This window comes from Notolabrus celidotus, chromosome 6 (genome assembly GCF_009762535.1).
Source record: "Notolabrus celidotus isolate fNotCel1 chromosome 6, fNotCel1.pri, whole genome shotgun sequence".
Lineage (NCBI taxonomy): Eukaryota > Metazoa > Chordata > Actinopteri > Labriformes > Labridae > Notolabrus > Notolabrus celidotus.
The window spans coordinates 202,376-221,918 of record NC_048277.1 but is presented as its reverse complement, the minus strand read 5'-3'; the positions used below and the strand labels follow the sequence as shown (position 1 = coordinate 221,918).

The window sequence follows — 19,543 nt, the reverse complement described above, 5'->3', positions numbered from 1 at the left end:
GCAGGTCTAGTGGCTCCTACGTAAGATTGTGGAGTAAGATTAATCTAAACATTGATTAAGCAAAACAAAAGGGGGGGGGATCCCACGTATGCACGTACCCAGGGAGAACATCAGGATTAGATATCAAACAGTGATAATGGGGTAGATTTTTCCAGATTGATCCGAGTTCTGCATTATCTGAACATACCAGTTGATATACGTTATACAGAGAGACAGAGAAAGAGGATGGAGTAGGAGCTGAAGACATGCAGACTGGGGCCTCCACAAGGTGTTCCCCCGGCTCACCCTCAATGCATCTTTAGGGTGACCAGGTCTGAAGGATTGCCTTCTTTGCCACTTGATCCATCTCACCACTAGGTGGTGATCAATTAACAGCTCTGCTCCTGGACACTCAGATTCAGATTTTTGTCATAGAAACAGAGTCCTCATCACCAATGTTTTAAGTAAGATTGGTCTAAACATTGATTAACCAAAACAATGCCCCCCCCCCGATCAGCTGTATATCTTTGTGTTCTTTCTCTCTTCACTTTGATAACAAGTGAAGATGGTAAGTTTGAAATGTGTTGAATGAAATGACCTCTCTGTGGTGTCTTTTCTGAAAGTACATGGAACATGTGTGTTGATGCTTGAGCTGATATTAAGCTGAAACCTGGACACTGGACACTTTTTGCACCAAATGTAATATTTGAGTTTGGTTAAATTCTTCCTGTACACAGTTTTTCAGTGTTGAGAACTGAAACAATGATTGTAATTAACTCTACTCAGGTTTCATTTTTCACACTTGCAGCTTACTCAGACACTGGGCTGTTAAAGTATATACATTTTATCATTATGATGTGCATCTATGTTTTGATGATTTGTGCAAATCTTTTGCTTGTTGTGGTAATCTTTATGAACAGAAGCTTACATAAACCTATGTACATATTTCTCTGCAGTCTGTTTGTGAATGAGCTGTTTGGTAGTACAGGGTTGTTTCCATTTCTCCTGGTTCAGATTCTCTCTGACATTCACACTGTTTCTGCTCCTTTTGGTTTCCTACAGATTTTCTGTTCTTACTCATACGTAACTGTTGAATTTACGAACTTAGCAGTAATATCCCATGACAGATATGTTGCTATATGTTATCCCCTTACAATATAATGTAAATATGACCTCTTTCAAGGTTACCATGCTCATTGCAGTGGTATGGTTACATCCTTTTTTAGGGCTGTTTGTTACGACTGCTTTGACTGCCTCTTTACAGCTGTGTGGAAACATCATAAATAAAGTCTACTGTAACAACTACTCCATAATTAAACTGAGTTGCTATAACACCAAAACATACAATTATTATGAACTAATTGCTGCTACTTCAATAATTTGTGTTTCACTGTCCGTGACATTTACACTTACATGAAGATTCTTCAAGTCTGTTATTCTGGTTCCAAACAGACCCGACAGAAAGCTGTCAGTACCTGCACACCTCACCTGGCCTCTCTGCTCGACTATTATTTTGGGGCTTTTTTTCTATTACTAGAAAACAGATTTAATATGAACAGTGTACCGTACATGTTGCAAATATTACTATCATTGTATTTTCTTATTTGCCAACCACTCCTAAACCCTTTAATTTATTAAATATTTTCTTCCGTTCTTTTGGAAAGATTAAAGGGGACATATCACGCTTTTTTCATCTATATATATTGGTCTAAGAGGTCCCCAAAACATGTCTTTAAAGTTCATGCTCAAAAAAACACTTTGAAATCAGATTTTGGCATGCCTGAAAAGTCCTCTTCTTCATTCCTCATCAGAACACTCTGTTTTCCCTCTGACCACGCCCCCTCAGGAAGTGGATGTGCCTCGGCTCTCCAGCACGTTGATCTAATGTTTACATGTTGGCTGAATATACACGGCTGCTCAGAGATCGCGTTACTTCAACCCTCTGAATCTGATCCTGACGGAGAGGCGCCTGTAGCAGGACCTTTCTGAAGGATTGGTCACAGATTTAGTGTTTCTTGTTGTTTTATTTATCAGTATGTAGACGTGTGTCTTGGTACACAGCTACGAACATGTAGCTATGTGGCTATGCTAACTAGCGCTAGCACTTATCCATGATAAATAAAAATCATCCACTAGATCTTCAAATCTGCAGACGTGGGGAGTAAAACCGACCTCTGCCAGAAAGGCAGCAGGACCTTTTATGAAGGATTGGTCACAGATTTAGTGTTTCTTGTTGTTTTATTTGTCAGTATGTCGACGTGTGTCTTGGTACACAGCTACAGCTACAGCTACAGCTACAGCTATGAACATATAGCTATGTGGCTATGCAAATTAGCTCTAGCACTTATCCATGACAAATAAAAATCATCCACTATATCTTCAAATCTGCAGACGTGGGGAGTAAAACCGACCTTTGTGTTCATTAAGACAGTCAACAACTAGCATGCCTCCCTCCTAAGCTCCCTGTTAGCACACATTTGTGCAGGTAATGAAAAACAGAGGAGGGATTCAGTATTATTTTATACAGTCTATGGGCTTAACAAGCTCCGAGCTCTGACTCCGTGACAGACCGGATATTGTTGTTACGTAACAAAAACACGGAAGTCTGAAACGGCTCGTTTCACACACATTTACAGAAAGGTGGAGAAATCAGAACAGGGGCAGAATGGATTCTTTTCATTCTCGGGGGGTTTGTAGACATGCCAGGGACACATATTTCAGGTAGAGAACCATTAAAAAGTCCATTTTGCATGATATGTCACCTTTAAAACATCCAACTGATCTAGTTGATCCATGGCACTGAGTCTTGAATAGAAAGGTAAATCATCCTCAGTATGAATCTATTTCACTGACAAAATGTGTGGAAATGTAAGAAATGTCTGTGTGTGATAAAATATGTTGCATAAAATAATTTGTATTTGATGGACTTTGGTCGAATATTTCTATTTTTACAATGATTTTACAGTTCTGTAGTCTTGTTGGTCAACACTTTGGCACTTCTTTAGCTTTGTAAACTGATTATCAGTTCGTATACAATAAATATTGTCATGAAGTTATATTACTAGTCTAAGACTACTTTGAGATTCTCTTTCATTGACTTCTACCACTTAATGGGCTTATTTATTTGTGGATTAATAAATATTACCTAACAGTTTATCAGTACATGAAATCGCTAGTCCTATCACCATTTGGACTTTATGTAACACTTAAGCTATTTGATTAACTGTATACATATATCACCATCTCTTGTATCAGTCCTGTGATCTGGATTTTATTCTGGATGGTGCTGTGGTTTGTGAAAATGCTGCACTCAGAATTTCTCACTTTGCTCTGAGTTATGACTCAAAGCTGGTGTCTGTAGTAAGGGAGTGGCCTGATCCAAATGACATCTCACAACTGCGCCACCTCCTGGATCTGGCCTCTTATTACTCCTAATTTATCAAAGACTTTGCTACCATTGCCAGCCCCTGGCACCGACTGACTTAGAAAGGCCAAGTGTACCAGTGGACCTAATACTGTGCAGCCTCCTTTGGGCAGTTAAGGTAGGTGCTAGCTGAGGCCCCAAAAAATGGCTTACTCAGACCCCAAACAGCCTTTAGATGTGGACACAGACACCGGCAATGTGGGTATTGGAGCTGTGCTGTCCCAGGAGGGAAAGCTTGGGGAACTGGTCATTGCATACTACAGTCACCCCGTCAGCAAGATAGAGAGGAACTACTGCATCATACGCTGGGAGCAGCTAGCTGCATCCTAGACAGTTGCTATATGGGCAGAGATTTCTATTGAGCACTGTTCATGCTCCCATGCATGGAGCTGGTCACCTCCATGCAAATGCAAACTCAAACGCAAATGCCTTCTCTCGACGGCCCTGTGAGGAGGACAAACGCAATACAGCTGGCGAGCTGAGGACAGGAAAAATGTCTGCCTGGTGGTCGTGCTCCAAATCAGTGCTGCAGATAGAGATTGACTCCCAAACAGCTTGTGACACAAACTTTGAGCTCATTGATCCCAAATAGTGTCACCAAGACCAGAGCCTGTTCCTCCCAGTGTCCAGGTCTGGGTGGGGACCTGTCAGTGATCAGTGTAAGCAGCTGTTTCAGCATTGGACCCCAAGACCAAAGCCCTCTACTCTCAATGCCAAAACAGTTTCCTATACCGTCATTGGAGGTCACACGGAGGCCACTGTAATCTCATCCAGCTCCTGATTCCTGCCAGCTGAGACAAACTGTCCTTCAGCTTGTCCATAGAGAAGTGGGGGCCGGTCACTCCAGAGTTGCCAAGACTTCACATCAGTTGAACCACTACAGCTGAAGCGTGGTCAATGACATCTTCTATTGGTTTAGAGCACAATGACTAGGTCTGGAACTGTGAGGCCATTGTGTTCAGAGAAGTTTGCCAATGACTGGGTATCAATGAGGCTCAAATAACTTCACTGCACCCATGGTGTGATGGTTTGGTGAAATGGTTTAACCACACACTGGCCACCCAACTTGCAATTTTGACCAACCATTGGCGATGGGACTGGGACTAACATCAAACAAGCCCTGGCCTAGGCTGTTACACAGCAAAAAAGGCCTAAAACTTTGAACCTGTCGCTGTGGTGGGGGTTTATAGTCCAGAATGGAAGAAAAGTCTCCCCAAAAGTTGACAAGTCACAGGAGTGGGCCCTATACAGTCCTAGGGAGACTGTTAGATGTGGTTTATCAGGTCAAGCTGGTGATACTCCAGCGTGACTGTCTTTGGAATTATGGGACAGGTAACTTGTGAAATGTATCTGTAAATCCCTGCACAGTTATCAAGATGTTATGTTACACTATGTGTTCTGTTAATGTTGTGTCAGGCACACAGTCAGTACATGCCGTTATTAAGTGGAGGAAGGTTGAACCATGAGTGACAGTTATACGTCTATGGAGAATGTGTGCCAGTTGTTCATACCGGCTGCTCCACCTGTTCGATGTGCAAAACAGTCCTGCATGTTTCTGTGCTGAACTACCCACTAACAGTTACCACCAGCACTCATCAGATTGTAAATATTTCCCACTCCAAGCACGAACACTTTCCATGAAGACATTTTACATAAAGAGCAGATCTAGACTGGACTCTTAAATAAAATAATCATTGTGCATCAATCCACTTTATTTATACAGCTTCAAATAGCATTTAGACATGCAGAACACTTTACCAAAACCTTACTGTGTTGAAATCCGAGCTGTTGGCTCAGGGCAAATGGAACTGTCAACACATTAAACACATACACAGTTCATCTAAATGAGTGTTTACATTTGCTCTTCAAAAACCAGCTCAGCTGTTTGTGCTGTTATCAAGTGCATGTTTGATTTCTTGTATGACAGTACAGTGACCCTTAGACATCAAGAAAACTGGACTCATTAAAAGGTATTCATAAATATTTGATCTCAACGATTGAGTTGGATAATCAGAGCTTTAGAACAAAACAGGCTTTTACATATATTGAATATTTTGGACATTTTCAGGCCGTACATGACCGGGTTTAGGATCGGCTGACATGTAAGAAGGTATGAGGACAAAAATATAGACAGCAGACTTGGTACTCCGCTCATATTCAGCCTGCTCTGAATAACTTCGAAGCTAATTCCAAAAGCAAAGTTGAGCAGAGAGGCCAGGTGAGGTGTGCAGGTACTGACAGCTTTCTGTCTGGTCTGTTTGGAACCAGAGAAACACACTTTAAGAATCCTCATGTAAGTATATAAGATCCAAATCAGAGGAGCAATAACTGTCAATGCAGAAATAAAGAGCCCGTAAATGTTATTTATTGTGGTGTCAGAGCAGGCCAGTTTAACTATGGAGTAGTTATTACAGTAAACATTGTCAATAATGTTCCCACACAGCTGCAGAGTAGAACTCAAGGACACTGTGCCAACAACAGAAAGACAAGCTGTTAACCATGACACTGCAATAAGCACAGCAACCTTTTTAAATGTCATAAGAGAGTTATATTGCAGAGGATAACAGATGGCAAGATACCTGTCATAAGAAATGACGGCTAAAATATAAAACTCTACACAAAAATATGAGTACACACAGAAGATCTGCAGGAAACACAAAGGAACAGAAACAGTGTGACTGTCAGAGAGAATCTGAACCAAGAGGAGAGGAAGGGACCCCGTACTACCAAACAGCTCATTAACAAACAGACTGCATGGAAATATATACATAGGTTCATGTAAGCTCCTGTTCTTACAGATAACAACAATGAGCAACAGGTTGGCACACAGAATTAACGTGTAGATAAACATTACAATCATGAAAAACAAGTGTTTTAAAACCCTGGTTTCAGAAAAGCCACCGAGCCTGAAATGAGAAAAATGTGTAAAATTGCTCATGATTGATCACCACCCATTACCTCATTAACCATAAGCAGAGGACCTGCAGCAGGACCAGGTTGTATGGAGACATTACACAGACTCAAGATACTTACAGAGCTGGCTCACTTTAATATTGTAAACCCTGTACCTTTAACTCCAATGGCATGGAGCTGTGCCCGTGCTTCCCCATGTTCACCTGTTTTCAGCTTCAGTAGAGCAGCTGCACATTAAGTGCAGGTGAGTTTACTTTGGATCACCTGATTTGGTTGTGATTAAATACCTTCTAAGATAGTCACATGACTGGCCCTGTGGCCAGTCATGTGGCTGTCTGGAACAGCTGAGGGATTCAAAGTGATGACAATAACTCAGAAAACTGAAGATTGACTCCAGGACCTTTGTGGAAAAATACTTCTAGGGCCATAAATGAAGTTTGAAGACATGGAGTTGGAGGTCTTTGTGGAGGAGGGAAATAAACACATCTGTGAACTCCAGCAGAGACATCTCAGCGTTAGAAACGTGATTTGGGAGGCCATCTGTGAAAAGGTGAATGATGTGAGAAAAAACAGAAGATCTGCCGATGAAATAAACGCATCTACTCTTCTCCAAAACGCAATCAGTGTTTTGATGGAGTTTAGAGAGCGATTTGATGAGACTTAGTCTGCCACTCTTGCTCTAGAAAAGTTAGGCGTCACTTAGATGAAGACAGTCGCCTCACTGTCCCAGGGAGCAACTTTCGGGTGAACGTTTTCAATGCCTGATATCATCATCCAGCAACTGTCCCAAAGGTTCACCAGCTTAAATGGAACTGGGAACATATTTGAGTCAATTCGCCCCAACACACAAAAGCCCTTGATGAGCACGATGGGACAGAATAGACAGAGTGGACATGTCATGTTATCTATTGAGAATGACAGATCAAAGAAAATGGACATACAGTGCATCGTGGACAAGTCCGCGGAGCTTAAGGCTCGTCCAAACAGTGGTGAGTAGGCCGAGTACTTCATGTTGATTTTTTGTTTGTATGTGAACATGTGGGCCGCTGTGCCAATTTGATTAAACTTTATAGCTGTTGATACAGTGACCTACTGTGCTCTCATTAGTTGAAAAAGTTAGTCCTTGGTGCTCCCGGTTAGTACGTCAGCTTTGCGCGCGCTATCAAGTTTGCATGTGTTTTTATACACGCAAACCTTTAGTAGATCGGGCCCTTAGTACGGTAATTAACTGCAAGGTAATCTCCCTGCCGACCAGAGATTGGGCGGTTCTCATGCTCTGGACTATGCTCTCTGTCCAGACCCCCTTTTTCCTTGTTACTTAATATTTTTTCAGATGAGTGGAAGTTCATGCCTCCTTCACCAAATGGAACCAGAGAAGATAAAGGTGTCACATTTAATTCCCCAAAAGTTTCTTTTAGCGATGAAGACTCTCTCTTCAAGACCACAGGTCATATAATATGATATAATATAATGGAGGGGGAAGATTAACCTCCAACCCCTCCCCTGTCTTTGTCTCAACCTTGGGATGAAAGAGACATCTCTCTAAACGAACTATTATCATTCACCAAAAGACGTGAACAGATTGGGAATTAGTGCTGTGAAAGTTTATTTGAAATGTGTTAAAAAGTAATTTTTGATCTCTAATGCTGGGTTTACACCAAACGATTTTCACAGTCTCAGACTAAAAATTGAAAATCTTCAGTAAATCTGGGGGTTTTGGTGGAGTCACAGCGCGCCCCCGTCTGCTCGACCGTTAGGTTTAAGGTGGTAGTCTGCGCTGTTTTCTATCAGTCTTCTCCTAGTCTTTGGTCTGCGATAATATCAAACGCGTTTGATATTATCGCAAGTCGCAGTGACGTAACACAATCAACAACCAATAGATGAGCTCTGACAAAAGCGGAAACAGGAAACCGTACATTCAAAGTGGAGGAAAACATGGAGGAGCGTGAGAGAGAAGTACCGGCGGTGAAACGACGAAAGTGGACCGTCCAGAAGGAGGAGCGGATGGTGGAGCTGTGGGCAGATCAGCCCTGCCTGTTCGACATAAACTCTCGTACATACCACGACAGAGTTGAAAAGGACATATCGGAAATAACACAACATAATAAACATTCCACCATTCCCCCCCCTCTCCCGCCTCCCTTCCACCCCCTTATTTTAATGCACCTCACTAGATACTGATATAGGTAAAGACATGGGGTGGGCCGGTTTTATACTGGGGGGGGGCAGATTGTGGTGCAGTAGTGCGCTACGGCTCTCCCTCCTCTCTCCCGCCCCCCCATCCCCCCTATTTTAATGCACCTCACTAGATACTGATATAGGTGAAGATATAGGGTCGGGGGGGCGGGTTTTATACGGGGGGTGGGCAGATTGTGGTGCAGTAGTGCGCTACGGCTCTCCCTCCTCTCTCCCGCCCCCCCATCCCCCCCCCCCCTATTTTAATGCACCTCACTAGATACTGATATAGGTGAAGATATAGGGTCGGGGGGGCGGGTTTTATACGGGGGGTGGGCGGCGGATTGTGATGCAGTAGTGCACTACGGCTCCCCCCCCCCCTCTCTCCCGCCTCCCTTTCTGCCCCCCCTATTTTAATCCACCTCACTAGCAAACATACATACAATGAAAAAACAAACAAAACAAAATTGAAATCATATCACACACACACAGATCAGGTTTGGCGGGGCCTTAGTGTTTGGCTCAGCCCTACTCGTTGGGGCTCCATCGGGGCTGGGTGGGTGGCTGGTGTCCCTGTCACCCTCCGTCCCCCTGCTGCCCCCTCCCCTGTGGGGGCCTGGTCCGCGGCTGCCCTCGGGCCGGGTTTCCCAGGGTTCCCTCGCGGTCCTCTTGGGGGGGTGGGGGGGTGCGCAGCTGGGGGGGTGTTACTACAGCAGCCATTGGGGTGTCCCTCCATGCCTCCGCGGCCTGGTCCATCAGTCGCAGGGCGTGGGTGGGGGGCGCGGCTGGGGGGAGTGGTCGGGCCGTCTTGGGGGGGCAGGGGGGATTGGCCCTGCCGCCTCCGCCCTCCCCCCGCTCCGGCGCGCCGGTTGGCGGGCTCTGGTCCTGGTCCTGCCCGTCTGCCTGGCTGTCTGCTCCTGGTGCCGGGCCCCCTCGGCCCTGGTGGCTCCTTTGGCTCCGTCTTGGGGGGTTGTGGGGGCGGTGTTGTGGGGGTGTCCCTTGGGGGGGCTGCGGGATCTCTCCCCCCCTCGCCCCCCTTTCCTCCTACTGGGTGACCTGGGGGTCGCCCTGGGTGCTCCGGCGGTACCTGTTTGCTTCCGGTCTGGGTCCTTGGCTTGTCCCCTGGCCTGGGTCTCCCGCGGCGGGTTGGGTCCTTCGGTCTGACTGCTCTCGCGGCCCGGGTGCCGGGCCGTACCGCTCGGGTGATCTGACCCAAGTGGTTTCATCTGCACCAGTGGTGGTCTTGTTACACAAATAGAACACAGCACGGTAGCAACCCTCTGCGACCCAAGCTTCAGTAATGATTGTGGACACTAAGGGTTGCTTAATCATTAGTATCACCCCACGGATTTTTTTTGGCATCATGGTGAGATGGTCCCTCTCCATCTAAGTGTGTTAGGTCTCTCTCTCCTTCTCTCTCCATGTCCCTTTGTATCTCCTTATGTAATCTTTCTTTCACTTTCTCTTATTTATATTTTTTTGGTCCACCTAGGTGTGCACAGCCCTCTTTTACAGAACATGATATTAGCTGTCAATAAAAGATAGGCCAGAGTTCTAAGAGGGATGGTGATGGTTGCATGCACACAGTCACAAGCACAGAAGAAAAAGGCTTTCTTTCTTTTCTTTTGCTGCAAGAATAAATTGCATTAATATTTGACAGTTTGTGACAAACATGACACAAACCAGAAATATATATGCAGACAAGAGAAAGAGAAAAAAAAAAAAAGAAAAAAAAAAAAAAAAGAAAAAAAAAAGAGTTGAAAAGGAGAAGCAATGGACCGAGATAGCAGAAGCCTTGCAAATGCCCGGTAAGTGTGCAAGTAGCTAACACGCTAATAACGTTAGCTCTGTATTGAACGGCATAACGTGCTAGTTAGCTCATATTTGCTCGTGATAAGAGCACGAACGAGAGACAACATATGTGGGAGTGAGCAAACTTAACTTTATACAAAGAAAATAAACATGTCGTTTGGGCTAATGCAACCAATTTATGTTTCAGTTGCTGAGGTGAAAACAAGGAGCCTGTCTCTGAGGACACAGTTTAGCCGTCTCCTACGACCTCGACCAAGTGGAAGTGGGGAAAAGACTCTCACTTCCAAACAGAAGTGGATCTTGAGAGGTTTGGACTTTCTCAAACCGTTCGTCACCCCTCGTAACACTGAGACCAGTCTTGTTGTGAGTATTCACCATGCTCTATAGCACACTGTGTTCGTAATTTGTTTTGTTGTACAGCACTTTGGGTTCAATTTCTTGTATAAGGGTGCTATAAAAGAAAAATAAGTATTGTTTTAGTCCAAAATTGGTATTGATATAGCTTCATAGCCCCCCTGACTGGATATGGTTGCTCTAAAGTTACCACCACTGTACTTTCAAACAGATTTTGAAGTCTATACAACAGTATAATAAATGATGGAAAACCACAAAAAATGGCAAATTAATGTGTTTAAACAAATGATCTCTGTATAGTATCAATAAACTTTTGATAATGTTTCCAAACTGCTAATAGAATTTCCACTATTATGACAAATACTTTGTCAATCTTATCCAACAGATTGAAGACGATGAGACAGACACACAGGGGACAATGGCTGATGATGAGGTATCCTCTCTCGTTGAAAATTCTACTCTGGACAAGGACATCACAGAGTCTGTGTTCAGGCCTTGTACACCAGGCTCATCAAGGTCCTCAAGCCCACCACCATCAGAGCCCAGAGTCCACCAGTCTTTAAACAAAAAAGCAAGACGTGTCAGTGACAATGAAATTGAGCTTGAGAAGCTTGAATTGCTGAAAGAGATGTCCAAAGCTGTTAGATGTGGTTTCAACACAGAAAAAGATGATAAAATAGAAGGAGAGTTAAGCTTTGGACGGCAGGTTGCAGTTGAGATCAGTCACATCAAAGATGCAACTTTAAAAACAAGAGCCAAAAAAAAAGTCATGACTATACTGTATGACTTTCAAGAAGCAGATCAACAGCAACTGACAGGCACGGCACAATACAGGCCACAACCTAATGATCAGCTTAACTTTTGGCCACAGCCAACAGCATCACAATACATAACTCAGGGTCTGCAAAATAGTCAAGTCCAGCCTTACATTCGTCCTCAGACATTACAACCACCACCATCACACCAGCACACACACAGCCTACCTCAGGGGCAACCAAGTTTCATGCAACTCCTTGAAGACAGTGAAGATAATTAAAACAAGTTTGAGTTTATATAGTTAACATTGTGTATATTGTTTACATTTTACAGTTGAGGTACTGTTTTATATTTAATTTGTTCCGATGTGTAAATTACACAGGAAGTATATGTTTAAATAGTGCTGATGTTCAGACACTTGCATAACTGAAACACAATGTTTCAACGAGAGTATTTTTTTGGCACTTTTACCTCACAGCTAATGTGGCTGAAAAGGCTGTTCTTTTCAGAATGTTGTGTATGCACTGTGAAAATGGCATTTTGCTGTGAATATCATTTTTTCTAAGTTTTAATTCCAAAGATTGTAGCCTGTGTTTGCTCCAGTGTGGAAGTGCCTATTCTTCTCAGAATAACAAATAAACAATTTTTCAATAAGTACTTGATTTTAATTTAACTTATTTGCTTTACAACAAAAAAAGCACAATGGTGATTTATCCGATACCAGTACAATACAACAGTACAGTTGAGCCAGTACAACAGAAGTTTTTTCCTTTTTAAATTAAAAAAGGCAGACTTGAATACAAACATTTACAGTATTTCCATAATATAGAGGAGTGTGTCCCTATGAGAACATAGTCACAAAATAGATTTTGAATGGGGGAATAACAGGCAGTCAGGGATATTGCATCATTGCACTTGTGCACACATTATATGTGGTGCTCCTGCCATGGCACTTGGCCTTCTGGTGAGTTGAAGTACTCCTTCATCATGTCCCTCAGATCTTTAGCCCTTTGTGTTGGATTGCGTGCTCTGTTGTTTGCCAGATCATGGAACGCCCACTGGCCTTCTTGCCTCCAGGATCCAGGGATGAATTCATGGTCATCAGTTTCTCGGTCTGTCAAGGTAGGCGGCACATAGGGCTCTGATCTGTGTGCTCTCAAGAAATTGTGGATCACACATGAGGCAAGTGTAATTTTGACGACCTTGTCCGGATCTAGACTAATGGTTGTTCTGAAGACCCGGAGCCTGTTGGCAAGAATTCCAAATGCGTTTTCCACAACCTGCCTAGCTCTCGACAACCTGTAGTTGTAGATTCTCTGGTCATGGTCCAGCTGTCGGTGTGAAAATGGCTTCTGTAGATGAGAGCGTAGGGGAAATGCATCATCTGCAACAAGCATGTATGGCATGACAGTCTCTGTGTTAGGGAGGGGTTCTGGTGGGGGTACATTGAGAAGGCCTGCTTCCATTGCTCTGCGGAGGTCAGAGTGGGCAAACAAACCACCATCTGACAGTCTGCCCTGGGCCCCTACACTCACATACACAAATTTGTACTGTGCATCCACAACTGCCATTAATACCACAGAAAAGCGGCCTTTGTAATTGCAGAAAGTGCTGCCCGAATGACCAGGGGGCTGTATATAGATGTGTTTGCCATCCAGTGCACCCAGGCAAATTGGGTACTGCCACTTCTCAAAGAAGTCTGCGGCAATAGCTCTCCAGGCAGCCTCTGATGTTGGTGTCTACAAAACAACGGAAAACACACATATCCAGTACGCCTCAATTAGTGATAATGTTTCATTTACATATGGTTACTGTCCAATGTAAGAGCACAGATGTTTTGTTAAGTTTTAGTGTTTCACCTTGAGGTAATCCTCCTTCATGACCTCATAGAGAGCCTCACACGTGGAGAGGATGATCTGTGATACAGTCGTGCTTCCCATGCGGTATTGGAAACCCAGAGATTTAAAGGTTTCACCTTGAATGGAAACAGTACACAAATACAAGACTTACCATTTAACTGTAACAGAGCAGGTGGAGACATGCAGAATTACAGTTGTGTGTGAAAGTTTGTGCACCCCTTTAAAAACAGCATATGATATGGTAATATTTTAATTGAAAAGGTGAAAAATTCTCTTGGGTATATGGAAAAAGGACATTTTTATGCATATCTACATTTTATTTGGGGGGGGGGGGAGAACCCAAGTATGCACATACCCAGAGAGAACACACTCACTCCAGGGATTAAATCCAGGAGCCTTCTTGCTGTGAGGCAACACCTCTATCAAGATTAGATATCAAACAGTGATAATGGGGTAGATTGATCCGAGTTCTGCATTATCTTAAAGTACCAGTTTATTTTCGTTATTTCGACCATTGATGGACTCTGTTTCTATGACAACAAATCTGAGGAGTAGAGCTGTTAATTGATCACCACCTAGTGGTGAGATGGATCAGATGGCAAAGAAGGCAATCCTTCGGACCTGGTCACCCTAAAGATGCATTGAGGGTGAGCCGGGGGAACACCTTGTGGAGGCCCCAGTCTGCAGGTCTACTGGCTCCTACGTAAGATTGTGGAGTAAGATTAATCTAAACATTGATTAAGCAAATGGGGGGGGGATCCCACGTATGCACGTACCCAGGGAGAACATCAGGATTAGATATCAAACAGTGATGATGGGGTAGATTTTTCCAGATTGATCAGAGTTCTGTGTTATCTGATGTACCAGTTGATATACGTTATGACAGAGAAAGAGGTTGGAGTAGGAGCTGAAGACATGCAGACTGGGGCCTCCACAAGGTGTTCCCCAGCTCACCCTCAATGCATCTTTAGGGTGACCATGTCCGAAGGATTGCCTTCTTTGCCACTTGATCCATCTCACCACTAGGTGGTGATCAATTAACAGCTCTGCTCCTGGACACTCAGATTCAGATTTGTTGTCATAGAAACAGAGTCCTCATCACTAATGTTTTAAGTAAGATTGGTCTAAACATTGATTAACCAAAACAATGCCCCCCCTCCCCCCTGATCAGCTGTATATCTTTGTGTTCTTTCTGAGACGTTAAATCAACTCTCCATAAAAGGCTTCTTTTGAACATCAATAATAAAAACAGTATGAGAGGTCCCTTGCATATTAACTTCAGTAAGTTGCTTTGGGTGTCCACTTTCCTGAAAGCTTTAAAAGAACCAGACACAAAAATGTATCTCATGAAGGAGGGACTTGTGTTATATCTCACCGTGTCATTCACTTTGCAGTTTCTCACCTTCATATCACTTTGATAACAAGTGAAGATGGTAAGTTTGAAATGTGTTGCATGAAATGACCTCTCTGTGGTGTCTTTTCTGAAAGTACATGGAACATGTGTGTTGATGCTTGAGCTGATATTAAGCTGAAACCTGGACACTGGACACTTTTTGCACCAAATGTAATATTTGAGTTTGGTTAAATTCTTCCTGTACACAGTTTTTCAGTGTTGAGAACTGAAACAATGATTGTAAGTAACTCTACTAAGATTTCATTTTTCACACTTGCAGCTTACTCAGACACTGGGCTGTTAAAGTATATACATTTTATCATTATGATGTGCATCTATGTTTTTTTTTTTTTAACTTAATTTTTATTCATTTTTCTCATCAACAATACAATGTGAAAAATATGTCTTTTTTTTTTTTTTTCAGCTGTATAGTTACATTCGGACAAATACTTCTCTCCAGAACAAGTTTAGTTTTGGACATGACCAGAAGATGTGGGTATGGTTAGCCACATGGGTTCCGCAATTCCTCCAACAGGAGCTAGGATGTGCCTGGCACATTTTGGATGATATTTCCGGAGTTCTAAAAAATCTAGTAACAATTTTCCATTTAAACTCCCTCCATGTGTTTGAGTTTGTAACCAAGTGTGCTTCTGTACAGACCTCTTCCCAAATGTCTTCTGATATAGCCATGTTTGTTTCGATTTCCCATCTCTGCTTCACCCGCAGTGTGTTGTTTGTATTCATAGTTAAAAATATGTTATACAGTTTGCCAATTATTTTCTTATCACCCTTCCCTTTTTATATAAGCATTAGGAATTCTTCTATGGGGGTGGGATTTATAAGTTTGTCCCACTCCTTTTGAGTCTTCAAGAAGGTTCTTAGCTGTAGGTATCGAAAGAAGTCTGTCCTAGGGAGATCAAATTCAGTTTTCAGCTGTTCAAATGTTTTAAAAACATTATCTCCAAGCAATTGGTGCAGGTAGCACAGCCCATTATCTGACCATCTTCTGAACCCAATATCCAGGTTGTTAGGTGTAAAAGACTCCATGAAGCCAATGTTTGTTAATGGTGAGATAAGCTTTGGCAGCCCAAAAGCTATCTTTATTCTATTCCAGATTTTGAGAGTGGTCTTAGTCCAGTCTGCCAATTCTTTTGAAGATGTATTTAAAAAAGGCAGGAACTGCATAGGCACTGGGCACATATTTTTCTCAATGTTGAGCCAGCGTGTGTATGTGCTATTCTGCATCCATGCTGTCAAGGGCCTCATTTGTGAGGCCCAGAAATAATATTTGAGGTTTGGGAGTTTTAGACCTCCATCTAACTTAGATAACTGTAGGTTTTTCAGCCTTATTCTAGGGCGCTTATTTTGCCAAACAAATTTTGAAATTATTTTATCTAAATTGTCAAATGAAGCTTTTGGAATTTCTACAGGTAGCATCTGAAATAAGTACAACAGTCTGGGCAGAACATTCATACGAATACTTTCAACACGACCAAAAAGGGTCAGAGGGAGCGTAGACCATCGTTCCAAGTCACTATGTATACATTGAATTAGCTTACCATAATTAGATTCAAATACATTTTTTAACGCTGGGGGGATGTATATACCAAGGTATTTAATGCCCTTTTCAGGCCATTTGAATCCACTTTGATGTTTCACACTTTGTGGGATTCTGCTGTTTATGTCCATAGCCTCGGTTTTATCAACATTAACTTTATAACCGGAATAATATCCAAATTTAGAGATAAGCTCCTTTAAATGTGGTATTGTTAGTGCTGGCTCTGTCAAATATAATAATACGTCATCCACATAGAGGGATAATTTGTGCTCCTCTCCATCTATTACAATTCCCTTTAAATGCTCATCATCTCTAATTAACTGGGCCAATGGCTCTACAGTCATGGCCAAACGTTTTGAGAATGACACAAATATTCCATTTTCACAAAGTCTGCTGCTTCAGGGTTTTTAGGTGTTTTTGTCAGATGTTTCTATGGTATAATGAAATACAATTAGAAGCATTTCATAAGTATCAAAAGTTTTTATTGAGAATTACACAGAATTCATGCAATAAGTCAATATTTGCAGTGTTGACCCTTCTTTTTCAAGACCTCTGCAATTCTCCCTGGCGTGCTGTCAATCAACTTCTGGACCAAATCCTGACTGATGGCAGTCCATTCTTGCATAATCAATGCCTGGAGTTTGTCAGAATTTGTGGGTTTTTGATTGTCCACCCGCCTCTTGAGGATTGACCACAAGTTCTCAATGGGATTAAGATCTGGGGAGTTTCCTGGCCAAGGGCCCAAAATCTTAATGTTTTGTTCCCCGAGCCATTTTGTTATGACTTTTGCTTTATGGCAAGGTGCTCCATCATGCTGGAAAAGGCATTCTTCATCACCAAACTGCCCTTGGATGGTTGGGAGAAGTTGCTCTCGGAGGACGTTCTGGTACCATTCTTTATTCATGGCTGTGTTTTTAGGCAAGATTGTGAGAGAGCCCACTCCCTTGACCGAAAAGCAACCCCACACATGAATGGTCTCAGGATGCTTCACTGTTGGCAAGAGACAGGACTGATGGTAGCGCTCACCTCGTCTTCTCCGAACAAGCCTTCCTCCAGATGCCCCAAACAATGGGAAAGGGGATTCAACAGAGAAAATGACTTTACCCCAGTCCTCAGCAGTCCAGTCCCTGTACCTTCTGCAGAATATCAGTCTGTCCCTGATGTTTTTACTGGAGAGAAGTGGCTTCTTTGCTGCCCTCCTTGACACCAGGCCTTCCTCCAAAAGTCTTCGCCTCACTGTGCGTGCAGATGCACTCACACCTGCCTGCTGCCATTCCTGAGCAAGCTCTGCACTGGTGGTGGCCCGATCCCGCAGCTGTAACACCTTCAGGAGACGGTCCTGGCGCTTGCTGGACTTTCTTGGGCGCCCTGGAGCCTGTTTGGCAACAATTGAACCTCTCTCCTTGAAGTTCTTGATAATTCGATAGACGGTTGACTGAGGTGCAATCTTACTCGCTGCTATAAACTTCCCTGTTAGGCCCTTTTTGTGCAATGCAATGATGGCTGCACGTGTTTCCTTGCAGGTAACCATGGCTAACAGATGAGGAACAATGGTGTCATGCACCATCTTCCTTTTAAAGTGTCCAGTCACTCAATCATGACAGATTGATCGCCAGCCTTGTCCTAATCAACACCCACACCTGTGTTAATGTGTGTGACACCTGTGTGTCATTGAAATGATGTTAGCTGGTCCTTTTGTTGCAGGGCTGAAATGCAGTGGAAATGTGTTTTTGGTGATAAAGTTCATTTTCAAGGCAAAGAGGGACTTTGCAATTAATTGCAGTTGAGCTGATCACTCCTCATAACATTCTGGAGTATATGCAAATTGCCATTATAAAAACTGAAAGAGCAGACTTTGTGAAAATTAATAGTTGTGTCATTCTCAAAACTTTTGGCCATGACTGTACTGTACTAAGTGCTGTTTTTTTATTTTAATAAACAAAAACAAATTTGTTTAAGACATAAAAAGTTTACAAAAAGTCCTGAAAAAGCTTGAATATAGCTGACTTGAAATTAAGTTTGTGCCTTCTGAACAATGCAATCATAATATTCCTTATTCATATTGCACTTAATGTTAACACTCAGTGATGAAAATAAACAGGATTTTGTTGTTAAAGCTCATTCATTCATTTATTAATTCATTCAGTCATATACCAAAATCCATTTAAATTGAAAAATGTTGCTTCTCGTGTCAAATATTGATATGCGATTAATTGAGATTAATTAATTACAAAGCCTCTAATTAATTAGATTTTTTTTTATAGCGTTCCACCACTAGTTTTTAACTTATGAATTAACATGTTAATGGAGTCTAAAATAAGTTTTTGTTTTTTTTTTCTCTCGACAGATTTCTTCAAGCCCTCTCATGAAGTGGAAATGTAAGTTTTGTGCATTTTCAACTAATTGCCAAGGGAAAATACTACAGCACTACAAAGAACGACATGGGCATCATCGAAGGAGTTCAGGACTCCTCTGTATTCACAAAGACTGTTTGAAAACTTTTCAAACACAGGCTGAACTTAAAATTCATTTGAAAGATCATACAAAAGCTTCTACAATCAGAACCAAATTATCTTTGTGTAAATTCTCTGATATTAGTGACATTAACAAATACTTTGCTCACTTGAAGACTCATTTGAGAAAGAGAGAAACTGTTAAATGTCCCTTTGTGGGGTGCTTTTTCAAGTCTTGTGTTGTCAACTTTTACAGCTCATAGAAGTCGCAATCATAGATCTTCCATCTTGGAAGATTTCAGGCCAGAGCTTTTTGCACAGAATACTCTTTCATTGCCTGTAATAGCGGAGGATTTTGTTTCAGACACTGAAGATTTACCTGAATCTGAATCTACAGTCATGGCCAAAAGTTTTGAGAATGACACAAATATTACATTTTCACAAAGTCTGCTGCTTCAGGGTTTTTAGGTGTTTTTGTCAGATGTTTCTATGGTATAATGAAATACAATTAGAAGCATTTCATAAGTATCAAAAGCTTTTATTGAGAATTACACAGAATTCATGCAATAAGTCAATATTTGCAGTGTTGACCCTTCTTTTTCAAGACCTCTGCAATTCTCCCAGGCATGCTGTCAATCAACTTCTGGACCAAATCCTGACTGATGGCAGTCCATTCTTGCATAATCAATGCTTGGAGTTTGTCAGAATTTGTGGGTTTTTGATTGTCCACCCGCCTCTTGAGGATTGACCACAAGTTCTCAATGGGATTAAGATCTGGGGAGTTTCCTGGCCAAGGGCCCAAAATCTTAATGTTTTGTTCCCCGAGCCATTTTGTTATGACTTTTGCTTTATGGCAAGGTGCTCCAT

The 19,543-nt window shown here is 42.4% G+C and overlaps 3 protein-coding genes and 1 pseudogene across 3 annotated transcripts; 2 read left to right on the top strand and 2 right to left on the bottom strand.

Moving 5' to 3' along the window:
• Positions 1–741: 741 nt before the first annotated feature.
• LOC117813882 lies at positions 742–1,617 on the top strand (annotated as a pseudogene).
• A 3,655-nt stretch (positions 1,618–5,272) lies between these two features.
• LOC117813879 (olfactory receptor 2K2-like) lies at positions 5,273–6,341 on the bottom strand. Its single transcript, XM_034684929.1, has one exon. The coding sequence runs from the start codon at positions 6,339–6,341 to the stop codon at positions 5,394–5,396; it is 948 nt and encodes a 315-aa protein (XP_034540820.1). The 3' UTR covers positions 5,273–5,393.
• Positions 6,342–8,006: 1,665 nt separating this feature from the next.
• wu:fb74b10 lies at positions 8,007–12,052 on the top strand. The gene is made up of 5 exons (XM_034684925.1): positions 8,007–8,395; positions 10,257–10,299; positions 10,491–10,666; positions 11,043–11,297; positions 12,041–12,052. The coding sequence occupies exons 1-5, from the start codon at positions 8,252–8,254 to the stop codon at positions 12,050–12,052; spliced, it is 630 nt and encodes a 209-aa protein (XP_034540816.1). The 5' UTR covers positions 8,007–8,251.
• Positions 12,053–12,056: 4 nt separating this feature from the next.
• Positions 12,057–13,522, bottom strand: LOC117814732. Its single transcript, XM_034686214.1, has 2 exons — positions 13,273–13,522; positions 12,057–13,152 (listed from the first exon to the last, which is right to left on the bottom strand). Exons 1-2 carry the CDS (start codon positions 13,351–13,353, stop codon positions 12,340–12,342), a joined length of 894 nt encoding a protein of 297 aa, XP_034542105.1. The 5' UTR covers positions 13,354–13,522; the 3' UTR covers positions 12,057–12,339.
• Between the last annotated feature and the right edge of the window lie 6,021 nt (positions 13,523–19,543).